We start from the raw sequence: 20,453 nt of genomic DNA, 5'->3' as shown, positions 1-20,453 counted from the left end.
GGTCTTATACCTACCTGCTTTCAGACTGAACAAGCTCTCTATAGAACACTGATGACAGAAACTTGCCCAAGCATGTCTTAGCTAGCAGGAACTTTAGTTACTAGTTCCCTACAATGGGGGGAAATAGCACTCCCTCTGAACTGCCATCCATTCAAACCATGTTTAAACCATGTGCATTCGTTAGCAAAAATAAAATGAGAGGAAAGAAACTTATTTTTGCAACACTTGCTATGCATGAGGCTCTGTGCTAGGCACTTCACATATTATTATCTCATTTTTAAAAATATATTTCAGTTATTGGAAGTATAAGCTTTGAGATCCGACAGACCTGGGTTTAACTCCTAATACCAACCCTTAGAGTTTAATTTCTTTGAAATTCATTTCCCTCATCTCTAAAACGCCCAGCACATGGATTTGAGGATTAATTTCTGAGATGATTAAATGAGATAATATTTAGACTAAAAGATAAAGAAATAGGAGCAAGTTCTAGGAGCCAAAGAATCTCAGTCAAGGGGAAAGATGGCTAGGTTAAGAGAGATGTATTTGAAGGCAATAAGCGTCAGTTCTAATATATTCCCAGAACTACACCATCCAACATGCCCATTTACAGATAACTACTTCTTTTATATATTCTTACAGGAAATATATCCCACAGAAATTCTTGCTTATATTTATTTGCTTATATTTATATGTATATGGGGAAAATACTCTTTTTTTGAAATCTATTACAGATCAATTCTATTAGGAATAATTTCAATGCGGGGCGCCTGGGTGGCTCAGTCGGTTAAGCGTCTGCTTTCGGCTTGGGTCATGATCCCAGCATCCTGGGATTGAGCCCCGCATCGGGCTCTGTGCTCAGCAGAGAGCCTGCTTCTCCCTCTCCCTCTGCCTGCCTGTCTGCCTACTTGTGCTCTCTCTCTCCCTCTGTCAGATAAATAAATAAAATCTTAAAAAAAAAAAAAAGGAATAATTTCAATGCAATTCAATATAAATAACTTTTTTTTTAAGATTTTATTTATTTATTTGTCAGAGAGAGAGCACAAACAGGGGGAGCGGCAAGCAGAGGGAGAAGCAGGCTTCCTGCTGAGCAAGGAGCCCTCTGAGGGACTCAATCCCAGGACCCTAGGATCATGACCTGAGCCGAAGGCAGACGCTTAACTGACTGCACCACCCAGGCACCCTCAACAGAAACTTCTTAAAAACACTTCCTACATATGTACTCCTCAATGGCCACATTTTCTTCACCTATGTATCCCCAATATTTAGCCAATGCTAGGCATATAAGTGCCTAGTAAGTATTGCTAGAGGAAAAAAGAAGTGTATCTACCACAATACAGACTGTTATTAGTTCAAACGAAAAGTAGCAAAAAAGACCTATTCTTTTTTATGATTTTTTTGCTTACAGCCTCAAAAACCCTCATATAGTCCCATTTTGAAAACTGAATAAATCAGCTTGGTTATTCACTCTGTATCCATATTGAATCCTATCATCTCCTTGCATTAAAGTTAAAATGGCTGGGTCATTATTTTACTTACCCACAGTCCCTATATGCTTTTGGAGCCAAGGAAAAGACATTCCTGTACCAGAGAATACACATGATTCCTCCTGGTCATCCTCTGTCTTGGACCTTATCAATTCTTCACTGAAATCACTCATACCTGTTTCAAACTGAGAGTATCAGTTACTTTCTGTACATCTTATCTCACAGTCTTCTTAGTTATACAGAAAAACTGCCATCTTTTTATCTAGTAAATAACATCCGATCATTAAAATCAATTCTATCAGGTAGCTCCTTTAAAGTAAGAAATAAAATTATGTCAGCAGCAGCCAAAATAAATGATCCATTCAAAAAAATTTTTTAATCTTTACTCCTATGTTACAATAACATATAAAGATAGATAAGATAATGCTCCTTAATTAAAAAAAAAAACACAACTCAAGTCTAGAGGAAGAAACAACAAAATGACACATAATAATAAGGCAATACAAGCACAATAATAGGAGCAATAGTAAATATATATTGGTCCCTTTCTATACACCAAGCATATAAATTATCTCATTTAATCCTTATAAAAATCCTGAGGAAAATACTATTATTTTCTTCCATTTTTATGTTGAAAAAACTGAGGGACTTAATTAAATTATATAACCTGACGCAACGTCATAAGAAAGGTGAAGACAATATTCTAGGAACTAGAACATCAAACTAGTCGGCATGAATAGAGTTTTGGGTCTGCGTGGAGTAGGGGGTCGGAAGACAGAACTGATGACGGGAAAAGAATCTAGAAAGAGAGCCATATACCCAGATAAGTGTGGACTTAATCCTCAAGATGCTCAGGGCCCTTGTCCCTCTTTCCCCATATCCAGTCAATCATTAGGTCCTGCTGATACTACCTGCTGGAATTTCTCCAATTTTCCCTGTTCTCCGCAGTCCTACACCACTACCCTAGTTCAGGACATCTTCAAACTGTCTCCATCACTGAATTAGCTTTCCAACTAGTTAACCCGCCTCAAATTCTGCTATTCCACGTTATAGCCAGAGTACACCTTTTAAAATCAAATGCTGTGGTTTAGGAGCATGGGTTTGAAGTTAACACCTAAATCTGCATCCGACGCACAATTTAAAGAGCCCTTATAGAAGAAGCTCTCCCTCCCCAAATTCTCAAAAACTAAGTCGGTGCTATGCAGTTGCCACGGTAACCACCATAGCTTCCCACCCCTTCCGCCTCTTTCCCAGAAATAAAGGTTTCAGAACATCAGGAGAAAATATCAGCAGAACATGGGTGAATCCTAGCACAGCCCTTCAAGTTCTACTTCGAACGCTGGCAATGATTGATGAACAGGAGAAGCGGCACTTACCTGCCCAACACCCAACCTTTCTGCGACTCTAAACGCAGCCTCCCGACTAGAGAACAGCGTGAGCGAAGCGCCACCGGAAGCGGAGTTAGAGACGCCTTCGTGCGAGCATGCGCAAAGTCCGCCTGCGCTTTCAGGCGGCACGCAGACGCGGCTCCGCCCCTAACTCCTCCTTCCGCGGCGGAGGCGTCGCCATCCACCGCTCGACCCCGGAAGTGGCGGCGGGCCGCTGCCCTCCTTTTGGGTTAGTCCTAGTTTTACGCCTTGGTCTGTCCTAGTGGAAAATGCGAGACTTTAAATGCAACTGGTGGCTGGGACGAGGGGATGGTGGCTGGATGAGGTGAGCAGTCAAAAAAGCAGAATGTCACTTTACCCTAGTAATTCACTGTACCAAAACCTTAAAATTTTTGCTTGGCTCAAGGGCGCACTGGGCGAGCCTCAGAGGCGTGGCTGGTGGTCCTGACAAAGATAAATCTGCTTAACCTCATAATTGCTTCCTCGAAATCTTTTTTCTCTTTGATTAAAGTTTTAGCTTTGAATTTAAGGAGACATCCCCACTCCCCCCAAAAAAATTGGGCAAGAATGTGTTTTTCCCTCACAGCAGAGATGGCTCTGGGGACAAATCTGGGGTCACTTTTCATGAGGAACATTGATGGACTTACATGAAAGAGGGGTCAAAAGTAAGGTGATTGAATGTGAAATGAGGGGGGCGCCTGGGTGGCTCAATCGTTAAGCACCTGCCTTCGGCACCCCCTCTCTCGCTGTGTCTCTCTCTGTCAAATAAATAAATAAATAAAATCTAAAAAAAAAAATGAAATGAGGGAAAGTTGAGGAGTTCTGGAGAAGATGACTCTGAATAAGCAGAGACTCACGGGAACACAATATGTATCTCCGCAATTTGGAGGTTTGGTCTGTTAAAGAAGGGTCAGACCATTTTTCCATTGCATCAGAGAACAAAACTAGGACCAAGGAGTAAAAGTTAAAATGAGGTAGCTTTAAAGTCATTACAAAGATTTTGTTCATACCTAAGGCTGCACAAATAATGGCATAGGCTCCCACAGGAATCTTTGGGTTTCCCCCACACTGAAAGTGAACCATTTGAACAGAATGAGAGTATTGTAGAATTGATTAAAGAATGTAGTAAGAATTTCTACAGGAATTCCTTAAAATGCCAGAAATACTTGATTCTGCGTTTTCCTCATGAACACCATGCAGGAACTATGGGCTTGCAAGAAAGCTCCGGGAGTGCTTGGCTGGCTCAGCTGGTAGAGCATTCAACTCTTGATCTTAGGGTGGTGAGTTTGAGCCCCATCTTGGGCATACAGATTACTTAAAAAAAAAAAAAGGAAAGAAAGAAAGAAAAGTTCCTATGGCTGTTCCTTGTGTTGTGACCCATTTGCCTCACTCAAGCCTGTGCGCTACAGCAAGGCTGATCTGAATGATGATCGCACAAACGAAATAACAGGGCCATATTCTATTCTAGAGACTTCATCTGGCTACATTTCTCCTTTGCCATGAGGTTGTTGACCTTGAAAGTAAAAGAGCTTATTATTTTACCAGCAATTGTGTTTATTCAGGAATTGCAATTTGGGACAAAAGAGCTATAGCAAAAGCCATAGACAAGTCCAGAGAACAAAGGAGAGTACCACTCTTCTATATAGGAAAGGGGAGAGTTGGGAGGAGCTGTTATAAACAAGAAGTCCATTGGAGTAAACTGGGGCTTTGAAGTGTAGTAGCTTTTCATTGGCTGAGTTGTGACAGTTTTTCATTGGCTGGGCCTTTACTGGGCAAGGAGAAAATCCTTTTTCCCACTGGGATAGTGAAGTAGGTTTCTTCCTATTGGGAATGCAAGATCATCTCTTCCTTTTGGGTCTGCAAAGGGTTGCAGTGGGGCCTGAGAGCTCCCCTTTCTGGCCTCCCAGCTCCGTCTAAAAGAGGTTTCCTTTCTTGAATTTCACAAGGTATAATTTCACTCAAACCAACCCAGAACTGATTTTGTAAAACTACAAATCTATTCTCTCACAAAAGTGGAGAAGAAATCTTTTATTTACTTTAACATTCTCAGACAACTTGAGGTAACTGTAGATAAAAGAAAGTTAAGAATGAATCTTTTTAAAAAAGATATATTTATTTATTTTAGAGAGAGAGAGCAGGAGTGTGTGTGTGAGAGAGGGGAGGGGCAGATAACTTTTAAAAGTTTCACTTATACACTGACATTCCTTTTTTTTTTTAAAGGACACATATATTTATTTATCAAAGTTTAACAGTTATACACACGGGTATAGTTAGAACACCTTAAATTTTTTTTTTCTTTTCCTCTTTTTTTTGGGGGGGGGGGGCTTCTCCATAACAAATAAGAGCCCTTTACCAGAATTGGAGGTTTGTTTATCAGCATTGTATGCATGGCCATAATATTGGGTCCAGTGAAGCACTCCACATATTTCAGAATCTCAGGGAGAGTGCAGTATCTGAAGAGTTCCTTGTCTTCTTGGAAATCTTGGACCTTTGAAACTGTCTTTTCACTTGGCGTATATTCTGATTTTGCAATGGACACATCTCTCATTATCATCATTTGCTCTGGTTTCACCTCCCCTTGGCAGATCCTTTCAAACTCACTCCTAAAGTGTTTAATATCAGCATCAGATACCAAATTTTTAATACCAAGAAACCCATTTTCTTCATAAAATTGTCTCTGTTCTACACTTAGAACATTATTAGCCCGAGTATACTGGAACTGTGGAGGATGGAAACTGTTAGGAGAAACAGCCCCTGAAGTGGGGTGAGTTATGCCAGCCCCAGCCAAACGCTGGCCGAGGTGTCCCAGCACGATGCTCAGGCAGGTGCCAGCACGGGACTGGTTCATGGCTCCGGCGAGGAGACAGTCGACCAGGCCTCAGTCCTGTCTCCGGGCAGCAGGCGGGGCAAAGAGCATAGGCCAAGGAGCCCTGGCCGAGTGTGCAGAACTCCTGGGATTCCGCGTTGTGCAGAGATGCACTGAGCCTCCCGGGTCCCCGCACTGGGCCACTGTACAGTGAGGACTTCCTGCCCACACACCCAGCTCCTCAGTGATCACAGAGATCCTCCCCTAAACTGACATTCCTTATCTGTTCATTCATTATGACTATGTCTTCCTTTAAGTCCTTGAAAATATTTATGAATGTTATTTAATTTTTTTTCCTAATCCCCAAATCTGGGTCATCTCACAGAAATTTTTTTATAGACTACTTCTCTCTTCTGGTTCACATTTTCCTATCTCTTTGTACGTTTGATAATAAATAATTGTATGTTAGGTAATTGTAGGTAATACATTATAGGGAGTCTGGATTATGTTGTCTTCCTTTAAAGGGTATGACATCTGTGCATCATGCAAATTAATTACTGGTGGGTCCTTTTGTTAGGTTAGCCTTGGGACTATTATTAGCAGCATGTGTCCATTTTGGTTTTATACTCAGCCCTAGCATGTGCCTCTCACTTTTTTGCATGGTTCTTTCTCTTAGGGCTTGATTCTGGATTCTCAATTAAGTGCCCGAAGTATTAGTGAAGTTGCTGTTCTTGGGCTGGCTGGAAATCCAATGTCTCTTAGCACTGCATGATTTTTAGTATCACTCTTCAGCCTTCCTCCTGCAGCAGGCAAACTTGCCTGGCATACTTGTGTCCCTCCACCCGAACACATGCACATGCATGCACGCACACACACACACACGCACACACACACACTACAGCTCAGGTATTCTAACCCGCAAAATTCCAGCCACTTCAGTAACTTTGACCTCTGATAACACTATCCTCATCTCAGAAAGGCCACTACTTTACTTGAGTTTCACCTCCCTAATTATGGAGTTTACCTTGTGTGTTTTGTTCTCAAGTATGACAATCATGTGCTGCTTATTTATTGATGCCTCAAAATAGTTGCTCTAAGTAGTTTGTCTAGTTTTATACTCTTCTATGGCAGAAAGACAAGTCTAATGCAGTTACTCTATCCTGATTCAAAGTAAAAATACTGCATTCCTTATGTCCTTGTCCATCATAGTGATAGACACCCACTTAGGCCAAATTACATAGAAACCTTGTAAAGTCTCTCAGATTGGACAATTTCATTGTTGATGGAGTCCAAAATCAACTTAAAAAGTACATTTCAAAATAGTCTCTGAAAAACTGGCCAAAACTTGCAAGGCAATCAGACTGAACTGACCATATATTTTACTCAGAGCTTTATGAGTATGAGAAAAGGGCGCCTGGGTGGCTCAGTCGTTGAGTGTCTGCCTTCGGCTGAGGTCATGATCCCAGGGTCCTGGGATCGAGCCCCGCATCAGGCTCCCTGCTCCGCAGGAAGCCTGCTTCTCCCTCTCCCACTCCCCCCTGCTTGTGTTTCCTCTCTCGCTGTGTCTCTATCTGTCAAATAAATAAAAATCTTAAAAAAAAAAAGAAAAATTATTTGTGCATATTTTCTGCTGACTTTTAACTTTTAATCTATGGCAGGGGTCAGCAGCTTTTTCTGTAAAAAGATAATACATATTTTAGACTTTTCAGGTGATATGGTTTCCATCACCACTATTCAGCTGAGCTATTGCAGCACAAAAGCAGCCATAGATGAATGTAAACAAATTAGCATATCTGTGTTCTAGTAAAACCTTATTCACAAAAACGGGTGGCAGACTGGGTTTGGCCTGTGGGTCACAGTTTGCCGACCATTGCTCTAGAGTACTAATTAAAATTTAGTCTCACAACAGAGATTTGCTTGTGATATATATACACGTGCATACACTTATAAAAATACATAAGCGTACTAGTGATAATTTTTGCATCCAAAAAGAGATCTACTTAAAAATAATTACTGAGGGGCACCTGGGTGGCTCAGATGGTTAAGCGCCTGCCTTCGGCTCAGGTCATGATCCCAGGGTCCTGGGATCGAGCCCCACATCGGGCTCCTGGCTCAGCGGGGAGCCTGCTTCTCCCTCTGCCTCTCTCCCTGCTCATGCTCTCTCTCTCTCTCTGTATCTCTGTGTCTCAAATGAATAAATAAAATCTTTAAAAAAAATAAAAATAAAAAATAATTACTGATATCATCATACCGCTCAGTCCTTATGACTGTCACTGACTATATAGTTAGTGCTTCACCTGAGTACTCAAACATACAGTCAGTAGATGTTAATGCTGAGAAGTAATTTTACTGTTCTATTGTAGAGAAACCTGATTATAATTGGGTAAATGACATCAGCCATCACAAAGATGATATCCATTTATTACAATTATTATCCTAATACACCTATGTATGGCATCTGAACCTATATTCCCCTATGTTTTAATTAAGAAACATGTTCTTGGGGTGCCTGGGTGGCTCAGTTGGTTAAGTATCTGACTCTTGGTTTTGGCTCAGGTCGTGATCTCAAGTCCTGGGATTGAGGCCTGCATCAGGCTTCACACTCAGTGGGGAGTCTGCTTCCCCCCTTTCTCTCTCTCCCTCTGCCCCTCCCCCCAGCTAATGCACTCTCTCTCTCAAATAAATAAATACAATCTTTAAAAAAAAAAGAAAAGAAACATGTTCTTTCATTAAGACAAAAACCTTCTACATCCATTCCAAATAATTCAAAATGTGCCCATGATTTGATTAACACAAAGAAAAACAATAAAATGTATTCAGATCTAAATTTAAATGTGAGAAGGTGGAAATAGAGCAATACACAACCCTTCTTGGAAGAAGAAAAATACAAATTCAGAAATGTGAGATGTCCATTAAGGTGGTATTAGCTTTAATGACAAACAAACAAACTATAAAGTCATTTGGATCTATAGGGACTCTTTTTTTTTTTAGGTTGATGTTATAATCTTTCTTTTAGCTGAGGAGAGAAACTACAAAATACAGAATATAGAATATTTATAAACATGGATGCATTTTTTTTAAGATTTTATTTTTAAGTCATCTCTACACCCAGTGTGGAACTCAAGCTCAACAACCTCGAGATCAAGAGTCACATACTCCACCAATTGAGCCAGCCAAGTGCCTCAAACATAGGTGCTTTTTAACTGATCAGATTTTAACAAAAGTCTCAAGCAGTGCATCTCAACTGGGAGAGTGGTACCATTCTTACCAAGGGGAGTTTGGGAGTGCATCGGGGCAATTTTTATTCTGTTGCTATGACTAAAAATGCTACTGAAATTTCACGGCTAGGACCAAGGTTGTTGTATATCCTGCAATTGGTTGGACTGTCCCACCTAAAATGCCAATAGAGTCTAGCAAGAAACATTGCCTAAACTAGTAACATGCTCTGGTCCCTTATTTACCCATAATTGTGTTTTTCTACAATTTAACATGAAGGGATAAGGGCTCTTGTGCAGTCTCATTGTTGTATTACCCATATAAATGTCATTCTTGGTTTCTTTATGTTTATCAAGAATGGTTAACATGTTTAAGATAATTATAAGAAATAAATAATAAAGAGGCACTGGGGTGACTCAAGTTGGACTCATGATTTTGGCTCAGATCATGATCTCATGGGATGTGAGATCCAGCTCCATACTCAGTGGGGAGTCTGCTTAAGATTCTCTCTCAGGGCACCGGGTGGCTTAGTTGGTTAATTGTCTGCCTTTGGCTCAGGTCATGATCCCAGGGTCCTAAGATCGATCCCCGCATCGGGCTCCCTGTCTGCTTCTCCCTCTGCCCCTCACCCCGATCGTGTTCTCTCTCTCTGTCTCTCAAATAAATAAATAAAATCTTTAAAGGAAAAAGATTCTTTCTCTCTCCCTCTCCCCCCCCACTCATGCTCTCTCTCTCTCTCTCTCTCTAAAATAAATAAATCTTTTTTAAAAAACAAATGATAAAAGCATGACTAGTATAGGAGCTTAATGATGACCATAGTTTATGCTTTTCATTAAAGATTTTAGATTCATCTGAAGAAGCAATGAAATTCTTAGATATTCCAACTAAAATCTCAACTTCTAATCACAAACAAACAAAATATTGGGGGTTTTGAGATAACCACCATCATTCTTTCTCTTTCTGCAGAAGCTCCAAAAGAGCTTGGCCAAAAATATTTTATATCCTGTAGCAGAATTTTAAGCTTTGTTTTTCTTTAAGTGTATGCAAAATAGGGTTGCCTGGGTGGCTCAGTTGGTTAAGCGTCTGCCTTCGGCTCAGGTCATGATCCTGGGGTCCTGGGATTGAGCCCCGCATCGGGCTCCCTGCTCAGCAGAGAGCCTGCTTCTCCCTCTCCCTCTGCCTGCCGCTCTGCTTACTTGTGCTCTCTCTCTGTGTCAAATAAATTAATAAATAAATAATAGACAAATAAATAAAATTAAAAAAATAAATATGCAAAATAATGTACAATTACATGGTATGGATTTAACGTTAATTTTTAATCCCTGCTTTCTCGACCTGTGCTGTCTTTAAATGTACCTCGTCTGAATTGAGATGTGCTATAAGTATAAAATATACACCAGATCTCAAAGATTTAATATGAAATTAAAAAAAGGTAAAATGTCTCAATAATTTTTACATTGATTACAAATTAAAATGATAATAATTTGGATATACTGGTTTAAATAAAATGTATTATTAAAATTGATTTCATCTGTTTTGCTTTACCTTTCTAACGTGACTTGTAGAAATTTTAAATTATACTTGTAGCTGGCATCATATTGCTCCTGGACAGCATATTCTAGAGAATTCATGAGGAATAAGGGAAATACCAGATTATGTTTAGATTCTCTATTTAGTCACTCTGGTTTAATGTCATTCATTCATCCTCTTATGTATCCCATACCATTTCATATCCCATGTAGATTTAAATGGAATGAGCTTTCGTACTTGCAGGGAACTCTTACCCCTCCAATATGTAATTGCTCGGTATTCACACTTGAATAGTCTTCATAATGGTATTTATGTTCCTGTTCCTAATTTTACACTGCATGTATTATTTAAAATGCTGACAATTCAGGAGGTTTGCTTTGTCTTGGTGTGTGATCTGTATGTAACAGGTCGGCTGTAATTGTATGCTATCCCAAAGAATGTATTTTCTCCCGCTCAGTTTTTAAGGTCTCCTCCAGGAGGCGCTTTTGACCTGCCAAGCACAGCTTGGGAGGCTGTTACCTGCCTTGCTGATTTTTACTAAGAAGGGAAGTTTCTAGGAAAGGTAGTATCAAAAAAGGTCTCCTTTGTGACAGTCATTGATTTACAGAGACTCTTGTATCATTAATCATCTCTGTTGGCTGAGAGCCAGATATGTTGCTGTTTAATTATTTAAGCAACATGAAGGGGCCACCTTTTAATATATTATCTCATTTGCTTCTTAAAGAAACACTATGGTTTTAACATCAGCCCCAATTTTATAGGTGAAGAATCTAAGACTCAGAAAAATTGATGATTTGCCTAGGGTCACACAATTGGACCTCTCTTACCTAGGTTAGTGCTTTTGATTACTTCCTTGCATCTGCTGTTGTCTTGGCAAGGAAGTAATTCATATCTGAAAACTGTAAATGGATAAAGCCAAACAGTCTACATGGTAGATATTGGGTTGTACAGGCCCCACCCTGGAATCTGTTCTACATTTGTTTCAAGACATCAAATATTTGACTTCTGGGAAAATGGTGCCAGGGTAAATTAGGCAGAACCGGAAACAGGAACTTCTATGTAAGTCTGTATACTAGCGGCCATTTCAGATGTTTGAGTTTCTCTCTTCGTACAATAGAAATTGGGATAATATTTGTCAGGACTAGACGAAAAGTACATGCTGATAGATATAGTTGCCTTGTATATGACTCATTCCCAGTACAATATACCCTTTGACATGGCCTTTTGATTGTGGGGAAGAATTAAACCCTACTGGCCATGCCCAACACAGAACTCCATCCTCCTCGGCTTTCAGAACAGGGTATTTGCTTAAATTCCACTTCAGTTATGTGATCACTTTACTTAAAGTCTGGCAGCTTTCTGTCTCTTAACTCTAAAAGTCTAAATTCTTGCACTTGATTTTCAAGGGCATGTTTAATCTGACCTACTCTAGCTGCCTGAATTTATCTCCCACTACTCTTTACTAGGATTAGATCCCCTTACTGTCCTTTATAAACATTCTGCTCTCTTTTCTCTTATATCACTTTCTTCACCTGCCCTTTCCTTTCTTTTTAGAATATAAATCCTACCTACTCACCAAGACCTAACTCAAATTCCACCACTATCATTTACGATCCTCCTTCTTTTAATTCTTTGGTGCTTAGAATTTGTACCTGTCTTGAATGTGAAAATGTGTTTTCATTTTAGCACTTATTGTGTGGCTAGGTTCTGTGTCTGCCTCCCTTCCCCCACCCCATACTTACAAAGAAAAGTGACTGGCTTTAACAAGAGAAATTTGTTTATCTTTTAGGAGTTTCCACTCTGAAGAATATAATAGGATCCAGGGTCCTCCTGCACGCTTGAATCCTCCTACACCCTTGAGGGTAGAAGCCAAGATTGGACCTCCATGGGCACAGGTATAACAAGTGGACCTATCTCCTAGATGCTGGCCACAACAGATGACACTGGACACAAAAGAAGTCAGAAATCTGGAAAGAGAGACGATCTCAGGGTGCCCAGCAGGAAATGATACTATGCAAGCTGACCCGACAGAGTAAAACAAAAAGGTGTTTGTTGCTCTTCTGACTCACTATACTGTAACCAATCATAGTGTTTTCATGTTTAACTAAGACCTTTACTAGGATTTACCTGGTTTATGACTCTTCAGTTACCTTTAAGGATAACCATATTTTATCTCTTTCTTTCAATTATTATAAATTACTTTTCCCCATATAATTTTTTTTTACTTTATTGAGATATAAATGCTATCTCAAAATAAATAAATAAATTCTATTAAGTATTTAAATTATATAGTTTTCTGAGTTCTGACATATGCATATACACCTGAGACCATCACCACAAGGGAGGGAACATAACCATCATCCTCAAGTTTCTTTGTGTTCCTTGCCTCCCTGTCCTGTTACCAAGCAACAATTGTCATTATAGATTAGTTTGAATTTTCTAGAATTTTATATAAATAGAATTATAAGTGTATATTTTTTTGGTCTGATTTCTTTCACTCAGAATCTCCTTGCCAGTATCAATAGCTCCTAATATTTTTTAGATGATTTTATTTATTTATTTAGAGAGAGCATGTGTGCAAGTAGTGGAGGAGGGTTAAAGGGAGAGGGAGAATCCCAAGCAGACTCCTCACTGAGCCTGGAGCCTGACACCAGGCTGGATTCCAGGGCCCTGAGATCATGACCTGAGCCGAAACCAAGAGTAGGCTGCTTAACCGACTGAGCCACCCAGGCGCCACAATAGCTCCTTATTGATGAACAATATTTCAAAATTTAATACCTATGTATCTGTCAATGGACACCTGGGTTTTTGGTTTGTTTATTTGTTTGTTTTTACTATTACAAATGAAGCTAATATGAACATTTGTGAACAAGTCTTAGTGAGGAAATAACTTTTATTCCTCTTGAGTAAATACCCAAGAGTGGAAAAATTGAGTTCATATGGTAGATGTGGTTTAATTTTTAAAGAAACTGCCTAATTGCCAATTATAACCAGCAGTGTCATGAAAAACCCAATTGTCCTCATCTTTGTCAACACTTGTATGATTAGTCTTTTTTATTTTAGTAATTCTACTGGATATGCAATGATATTCATTGTGGTTTTAATTTGCATTTTCCTAATGATTAATGGTGTTGAATATCTTTTCATATACATGTTTGCCATGTGTGTATCTTCTAAGGTGAAGTGTCTATTTAAATCTTTTGCTCACTTTTTTGAAATTGGGTTGTCTTCTTATTTGTAAGTTATAAGAGTTATTTATATATTCTAGGCTTAATTCTTTTGGATATATGTTTTGCAAAATTTTTTCCTAGTCTGCAGCTTACCTTCCCATTTTCATAACAGTGAATATAGAATTGAGAGCAAAAGCTTTTGTTTTGATGAAGTCCAATTTATTGATTTATTTTCTTTTGGAGTTTATGTTTTTCATGTGTATTTAGAAATTTGCCAAACCCAAGGTCAAGAACATAGGAAACATGGAAACATAGGAGAACTATGTTTTCTTCTACAAGTTTTATAGCTTTAGTTCTTACATTTAGGTCTATGATGTATTACCAGTCAATTTTTGTATGTTACTGGTAAGGGTTGAGGTTAATGGACTTTGTCCATTTCATCCTAGTTGTATCATTTATCGGCATAAAGTTGTTCAAAATAGTCCCTTGATATTTATTTATTTATTTATTTATTTATTTATTTATTTATTTATTTATTTTAAAGAGAGACAGAGAGGGCGCCTGGATGGCTCAGTCATTGAGCATCTGCCTTTGGTCAAGTCATGATCCCAGAGTCCTGGGATCAAGCCCCACATCGGGCTCCCTGCTCCGCGGGAAGCCTGCTTCTCCCTCTCCCACTCCCCCTGCTCGTGTTCCTGCTCTCTGCTGTCTCTCTCTCTCTGTCAAATTTAAAAAAAAAAAATCTTTAAAAAAAGAGAGACAGAGAGAGAGGGAGGGAGGCAGAGGCAGAGGCAGAGGGAGAAGCAGGCTCCCCACAGAGCAGGGAGCCTGATGGGGCTCTATCCCAGGACCCTGGGATCATGACCTGAGCCCAAGGCAGATGCTTAGCCAACTGAACCACCCAGATGCACCCCTCCTTTGATATTTTAATGTCCGTATTATCTACAGTGATGTCTTCTCTCTCATTTCTGGTATTGATAATTAGTGTCATCTCTCTTTTTATTTTTCTTCCTACTCAGTCTAACTAGAGGTTTATAAGTTTTCTTGAAATTCAGAGAATAAACTTTTGGTTTCATTGATTTTCTCTACTTTATTTTTGTTTTCTGTTTTTTTGATTCCTGACCTTATCTTTATTATTTCCTTTCTTTTGCTTGGGTTTTAGTTTGCTCTTCTTTGTCTAGTTTCTTTCTTCTTTTTTTTTTTTTAAAGATTTTTATTTATTTATTTGTCAGAGAGAGAGAGAGAGCACAAGCAGGGGGAGCAGCAGAGGGAGAGGGAGAAGCAGGCTCCTCACTGAGCAAGGAGCCCGATGTGGGACTCGATCCCAGGACCCCAGGATCATGACCTGAGCCGAAGGCAGACGCTTAACGACTGAGCCACCCAGGCGTCCCTTCTTTGTCTAGTTTCTTAGTGTAGAAGCTGAAGTTGTTGATTAGAAACTTTTCTGGTTTCCTAATATAGACATTAAAGCTATAAGGTTCCCTCTAAAGAACTTTCATGGTGGAGCGCCTGAGTGGCTCACTTGGTTGAGCGTCTGCCTTTGACTTGGGCCGTGATCCCTGGGTTCTGGGGTCAAGCCTCATGTTGGGCTTTGTGCTCAGTGGGGAGTGTGTTTCTCCCTCTCCTCCCTGCTCATGCTCTCTCTCACTATCTCTGTCTCTCTCAAATAAATAAATAAAAATCTAAAAAAAAAAAATAACTTTCATGGTATCCCACAAATTTTGACATGCTGTGTTTTCACTTTCATTTACTATGAAATACTTCCTAATTTCCCATTTGATTTCTTCTTTGACTCATGGGTTATTTAAAAGTTTGTTACTTAGGGGTACCTAGGTGGCTCAGTTAGTTAAGTGTCTGAGTCTTGATTTTGGCTCATGTCATGATCTCAGGGTCGTGGGATCAAGCCTCACATTGGGCTTTGCACTCAGCAGAGTCTGCTTTCCCTCTCCCTCCTCCTGCTTGCACACACTCTCTCTCTCAAATAAATAAGTAAAATCTTTAAAAAAAAAAATAAAAGTTTGTTACTTAATTCCCCAAATTTGGAGATGTTCCAGATTTTTTTTTATTATTGATTTCTAATTTAATTCCATGTGGTCAGAAAACATACTTCACCTGTTTTGAAATTTTTTAAATGTATTGTTTTATGGTTCATGATCATGGTAAATAGTCAAAAAGAGTGTTTATTCTGCTGTTGTTGGGTGGAGTGTTCTATAGACATCAATTAAGTCAAGTCGACTGATGGTGTTTAAGTCTTGTATAACCTTATTGACTTTCTGTCTACTTGTTCTATCAATCATTGAGAAAGGGATATTGAAGTCTCCAACTATAATTGTGAATTTGTGCAGTGCTCCCATCTGTTTTTGCTTCCTGTATTTTGAAGCTTTCCTAGTAGGTATATAAACATTTAAAATTGTTATATTCTCTTGATGAATTGATTTCTTTAATATGAAATGTTTTTCTTTACCCTTGGTAAATATTCTTTGCTGTGAAATCTACTTTCTCCGGAAACAAAACAAATGAGCAAAGGGGAAGTAGAGAAGTGCCTATTAAAAGAGATGGGGGAGATAGAGAAATCAAGAAACAGAGTCTTAATTATAGAGAACAAACTGATGGTTTTGGAGGGGATGGGTTAAAAGGTGATGGAGATTTAGGAGTGCACTTGTGATGAGCACCAGGTGATGTATGGAATTGTTGAATCACTATATTGTACACTTGAAATCAATATAACAACGTATGTTAACCAACTGGAATTAAAATAAAAACTTTTAAAAAAAGAAATCTACATTGTCTGATATTAATGACTATTCCAGCTTCCTTTTGATTAGTGTTAGCTTGGTTTACCTTTTTTATTTAAAGTGTGTTTTCATGTAGGAAGCATATAGTTGAGTTTTGCTTTTTTATTTTTTGTTTTTTTTAAAGATTTATTTATTTTTGAGAGAGAGCGGGGAGGGGCAGAGGGCAAGGGAGAGAGAGAATTTCAAGCAGACTCCCCTCTGAGCACAGAGCCCAATGGGGGGCTCAATCTCCTGCCCCTGAGATTATGACCTGAGTCAAAACCGAGAGTTGGATGCTTGACCGACTGAGCCACCAAAATGCCCCAAGTTTTGCTTTTTAAAAATTGAATCTGAAAATCTATGCCTTTTAAAGAAATTTTTAGACCATTTAGATTTAATGTGATTAATGATATGATTATGTTTAAATTTGTGATCTTACCACTTTTCTTCCTGTTTGTATCTTCTGTTCTATGTTCTCCCTTTCCTCTTTTTATGTCTCCCTTTGGATTAATTAAGCATGTGTTACCTCCTCTGTTGACTTACTAGCTCTAACTCTGTGATTTTGTTGTTTGTATTGCTATAGTGCCTTTAGCTTATACACACCTTTAGCTTATTACAGTATACCTTCATGCGATATTTTATCACTTCCGTTACAGCTTTAGGTCTTTACAACAGTATACTTCCATTCTCCTCTTCTGCTTTTATGCAATTGTGGTCAGACATTTTACTTGTACATATGTTATGAACCTCACAATATGTTATTAATTTTGCTTTAAATAGATAATTATCTTTTAAAGAGATTTTTTAAATAAGAAAAAGTATTTTACATTATTTTATTTTATGTACTTTAGATAGATATGTGTTTCATATTTGCCCACATATATACATTTCTTATATTCTTCTTTTGTTAGGTTCAGATTTCCATCCAGTAATTTCTCTCTGCCTAAAGAGCTTCAACATTTCTTGCAGTATAGATATGGTAGTAATAAATTCCTTTAGCTTTTGTGTGTCTGAAAATATATTCTAACATCTTTTTGCTTTGTTTTGCATGTTTAGAAATTTGCTTTTTGTGATGGGAATCTTTTTTTTTTTTGTAATAGTGTTACTGACATATAATTCACATAAGTAAACAATTCATCCATTTGAAGTATATAATTCAATCTTTTTCATATGTTTACAGAGTTCTGCATTGCCACATTCAATTTTAGAACATTTTTATCACCCCAAGAGAGAAATCCTGTACTCTTTATCTATTTCCTTTTAATACTCCTATCTCTTTAGGCCCTAGACAACCAATAATCTACTTTCTGTCTCTATAGATTTAAATATTCTGGTCATTTCATATAAATGGAGCCATACAATATATGACCTTTTGTAGCTGACTTTTTCACTCAGCACAATGTTTTCAAGGGACATTTCTGTTTTAGCATATGTCAATATTTCATTCCTTTTTTATTGCTGTTCTATTGATATATCACATTTTATTTATTAACTTGGTGGACATTTGGGTTGTTTATGGTTTGGGCTATGATGACTAATGATGCTATGAATGTTTATACGTAATGTTTTGTGTGGAAATTTTTTTTAAGATTTTATTTATTTGAGAGAGAGAGAGAGAATGCATGCATGAGCCAGGAGAGGGGCAGTGAAACAGACTCCCTGCTGAGCAGGGAGTCCAATGTGGGACTTATCCCAGGACTCTGGGATCATGACTTGAGCCAAAGGGAGATGCTTAACTGACTGAGCCACCCAGGTACCCGGATATATGTTTTTATTTCTATTGGTTATTCACCTAGGAGTGGAATTAATTGGTTATATGTTAACTCCATGTTTAACCTCTTGAGAAATTGCCAGGTTGTTTTCCAAGGTGGCTGTATGTTTTTACACTCCTGGCCATTGTATATTTTCTCTGGAGTTATGTCCATTCAAATACTTTGCCTTGGATTTAAAAAAAATTAGGTTAACTTGTCTTTTTATTATTGAATTTTAAGAGTTCTTTATATATTCTAGGTGCAAATCCCTTATGAGACATATGGATGACAGATATTTTCTTCCCTTCTGTGTGGTTATCTTTTCACTCTTTTGATCATATCCTTTGAAGCACAGAAGTTCTGAGTTTGATAGAGTCCAATTTATCTATTTTTCCTTTGGTTGCTGTATTTTTGATGTCATATCTAAGAAATCATTGCTTACTCCAAGATTTCTCCCTATGTTTTCTTCTAAGATTTTATAGTTTTAGCTCTTACATTTAGGTCTATGATCCATTTTGAGTTAATTTCTGTTTGTGGTATAACGTAGGGTTCAATTTTATTCTTTTGCATATGGATATCCAGGTGTCCCAGCATCATGTGTTGAAAAGACTTCACCTCATCTTTGAAAAATATTTTCACTTGGTATACAACTCCAGAGCATCCTTTTTCCACCAGCACTTTAAATATGTCAAACACCTGTTTTGTTTTGTTTTTTTTTGCTTCCATTTTCCATTTAGAAGCCTTCTGTCATTTTATCTTTGCTCCTCTGTACATAGTGTGTCTGTTTTCTCTAAATGAATTTCATTTTTTTTATCATTATCATTGGTTTTAAGCAATTTAATATGCCTTTGTGTTGTTTCTTCATGTTTCTTGTGCTTGAGGTTTGTGGAGCTTCTTGATCTGTGAGTTTTCAGCAAATTTGGAATGCTTTTATTATTTCTTCAAGCATATTTTCTGTTCCCCACCTCCTTCAGAGACCCCATTTACACATACGTTGGACTGAAGTGTGCACATTGATGCCCTATTCATTTCTTTCAATCTCTTTCCTCTCCATTTCTTTTTGGAGAGTTTATATTGCCATGTCTTCAAGTTCAGTAATGTTTTCTTCTGCAGTGTCTAACCTGTTATTAATCCCATCCGTTGTATTTTTCATCTCAACCATTTTTTTGCTCACCTAAGTTTAATTTGGATCATTTTTATATCCTCTGCTTTGCATGCTTATGCTTTTCTATAGCATCTCTAATATATGGAATAGAACTGTGTTAATGTTCTTGTGTAATAATTTTTTCATCTGTGTCATTTGTGAAAGTTTCTGTTGACTGATTTTTCTTTACATTATGGGGTGTATTTTCCTGCTTCTTTGCATGCCTCATAATTTTTTACTGGACTCCAGACATTGTGAATTTACCTTGTTGGGTGCTGGCTTTAAATATTCTTCAGCTTTATTCTTGAATGCAGTTAATTTACTTGGAAACATTTTGAGATTTTCTTTTTAAAGCTTTATTTATTTGAGAGAGAGAGAGAGAGAGAGAGAGAGAAAGCACATGAGCAGAGGTAGTGGGAAAGGGAGAGAAGCAGATTTCCTGCTGAGTGCAGAGCCTGATGAGGGGCTGGATTTCACGACCCTGAGAAAATGACCCTAGGCGAAACCAAGATTCAGACGCTTAACCAACTGAGCCACCCAGGTTCCCCAAACATTTTAATATTTTCAAGGCTTATTTTAAAGCTTTGGTAGAGTAGCTTTCAATCTTAAGCTTACATTTTTCCCCTTTGCTGAGCACTCTACCTGATGTCCTGTTTATTATAGAGTTTCCACTCTGGCTGGTGGGAGCACAAATTTTCTTTACTCCAACAATTGTTCTTCCTACCCTCTCTGGTGGTTCTTTGACCAGCCTCAGGTAGTTCTTTACACACAGGTGCTTACCATTGTTCAGTTGAAGACTTGACAAAACCCTCTGCAGGTCTCTGGAGCTCTGTCCATGCAGTTGTCTTTCCCATGCAGCTCTCTTCTGTCCTGTACTCCTCCCTGCAAATTCTAGCTGCCTTGACCTCCCCAAACCTTCAAATCTGCCTCCTCAGTTCAAGGAGATTACCTGTTTGAGTGTCCCTTCTCTGGTTGTGGCCTGGAAACTTCATCCAGAGAGTAAGCTGAGGCAATCATAGCACTCCCCTCATTTGTTCCACTTTTCTTAGGGATCACTGTTTTTTACTGCTTGTTGTCCAATGTCTAAAAAATTATTGTTTCATATATTTTGCCCAATTTTTTCATATGTTTAACATGGGAGGGTAGATCTGGCCCCTGTTACTCCATCTCGCCTGGAAGCCATAGTCCTC

General features: G+C 38.4%; 1 protein-coding gene across 3 annotated transcripts in view; it reads right to left on the bottom strand.

The window, feature by feature from the left end:
• Positions 1 to 3,002, bottom strand: part of TAF1A (TATA-box binding protein associated factor, RNA polymerase I subunit A) — a 37,202-nt gene extending 34,200 nt beyond the window's left edge. The window contains exons 1-2 of one of the 3 annotated variants that reach the window (XM_032422358.1): positions 2,861 to 3,002; positions 1,537 to 1,669 (exon numbers count right to left, since the gene is read on the bottom strand). In XM_032422358.1, coding sequence (XP_032278249.1) covers positions 1,537 to 1,657 — 121 coding nt within the window. In that variant the 5' untranslated portion in view covers positions 1,658 to 1,669; positions 2,861 to 3,002. The remainder of the gene's footprint in view (positions 1 to 1,536; positions 1,670 to 2,860) is intronic. The other 2 variants (XM_032422357.1, XM_032422355.1) reach the window with 2 other exon arrangements.
• Positions 3,003 to 20,453: the final 17,451 nt, after the last annotated feature.

The sequence above is a fragment of the Phoca vitulina genome, unplaced genomic scaffold (genome assembly GCF_004348235.1).
Source record: "Phoca vitulina isolate PV1807 unplaced genomic scaffold, GSC_HSeal_1.0 scaffold26, whole genome shotgun sequence".
Classification (NCBI taxonomy): domain Eukaryota; kingdom Metazoa; phylum Chordata; class Mammalia; order Carnivora; family Phocidae; genus Phoca; species Phoca vitulina.
The sequence above is the reverse complement of the archived record's forward strand: the minus strand, read 5'-3'. Positions and strand labels throughout refer to the sequence as shown.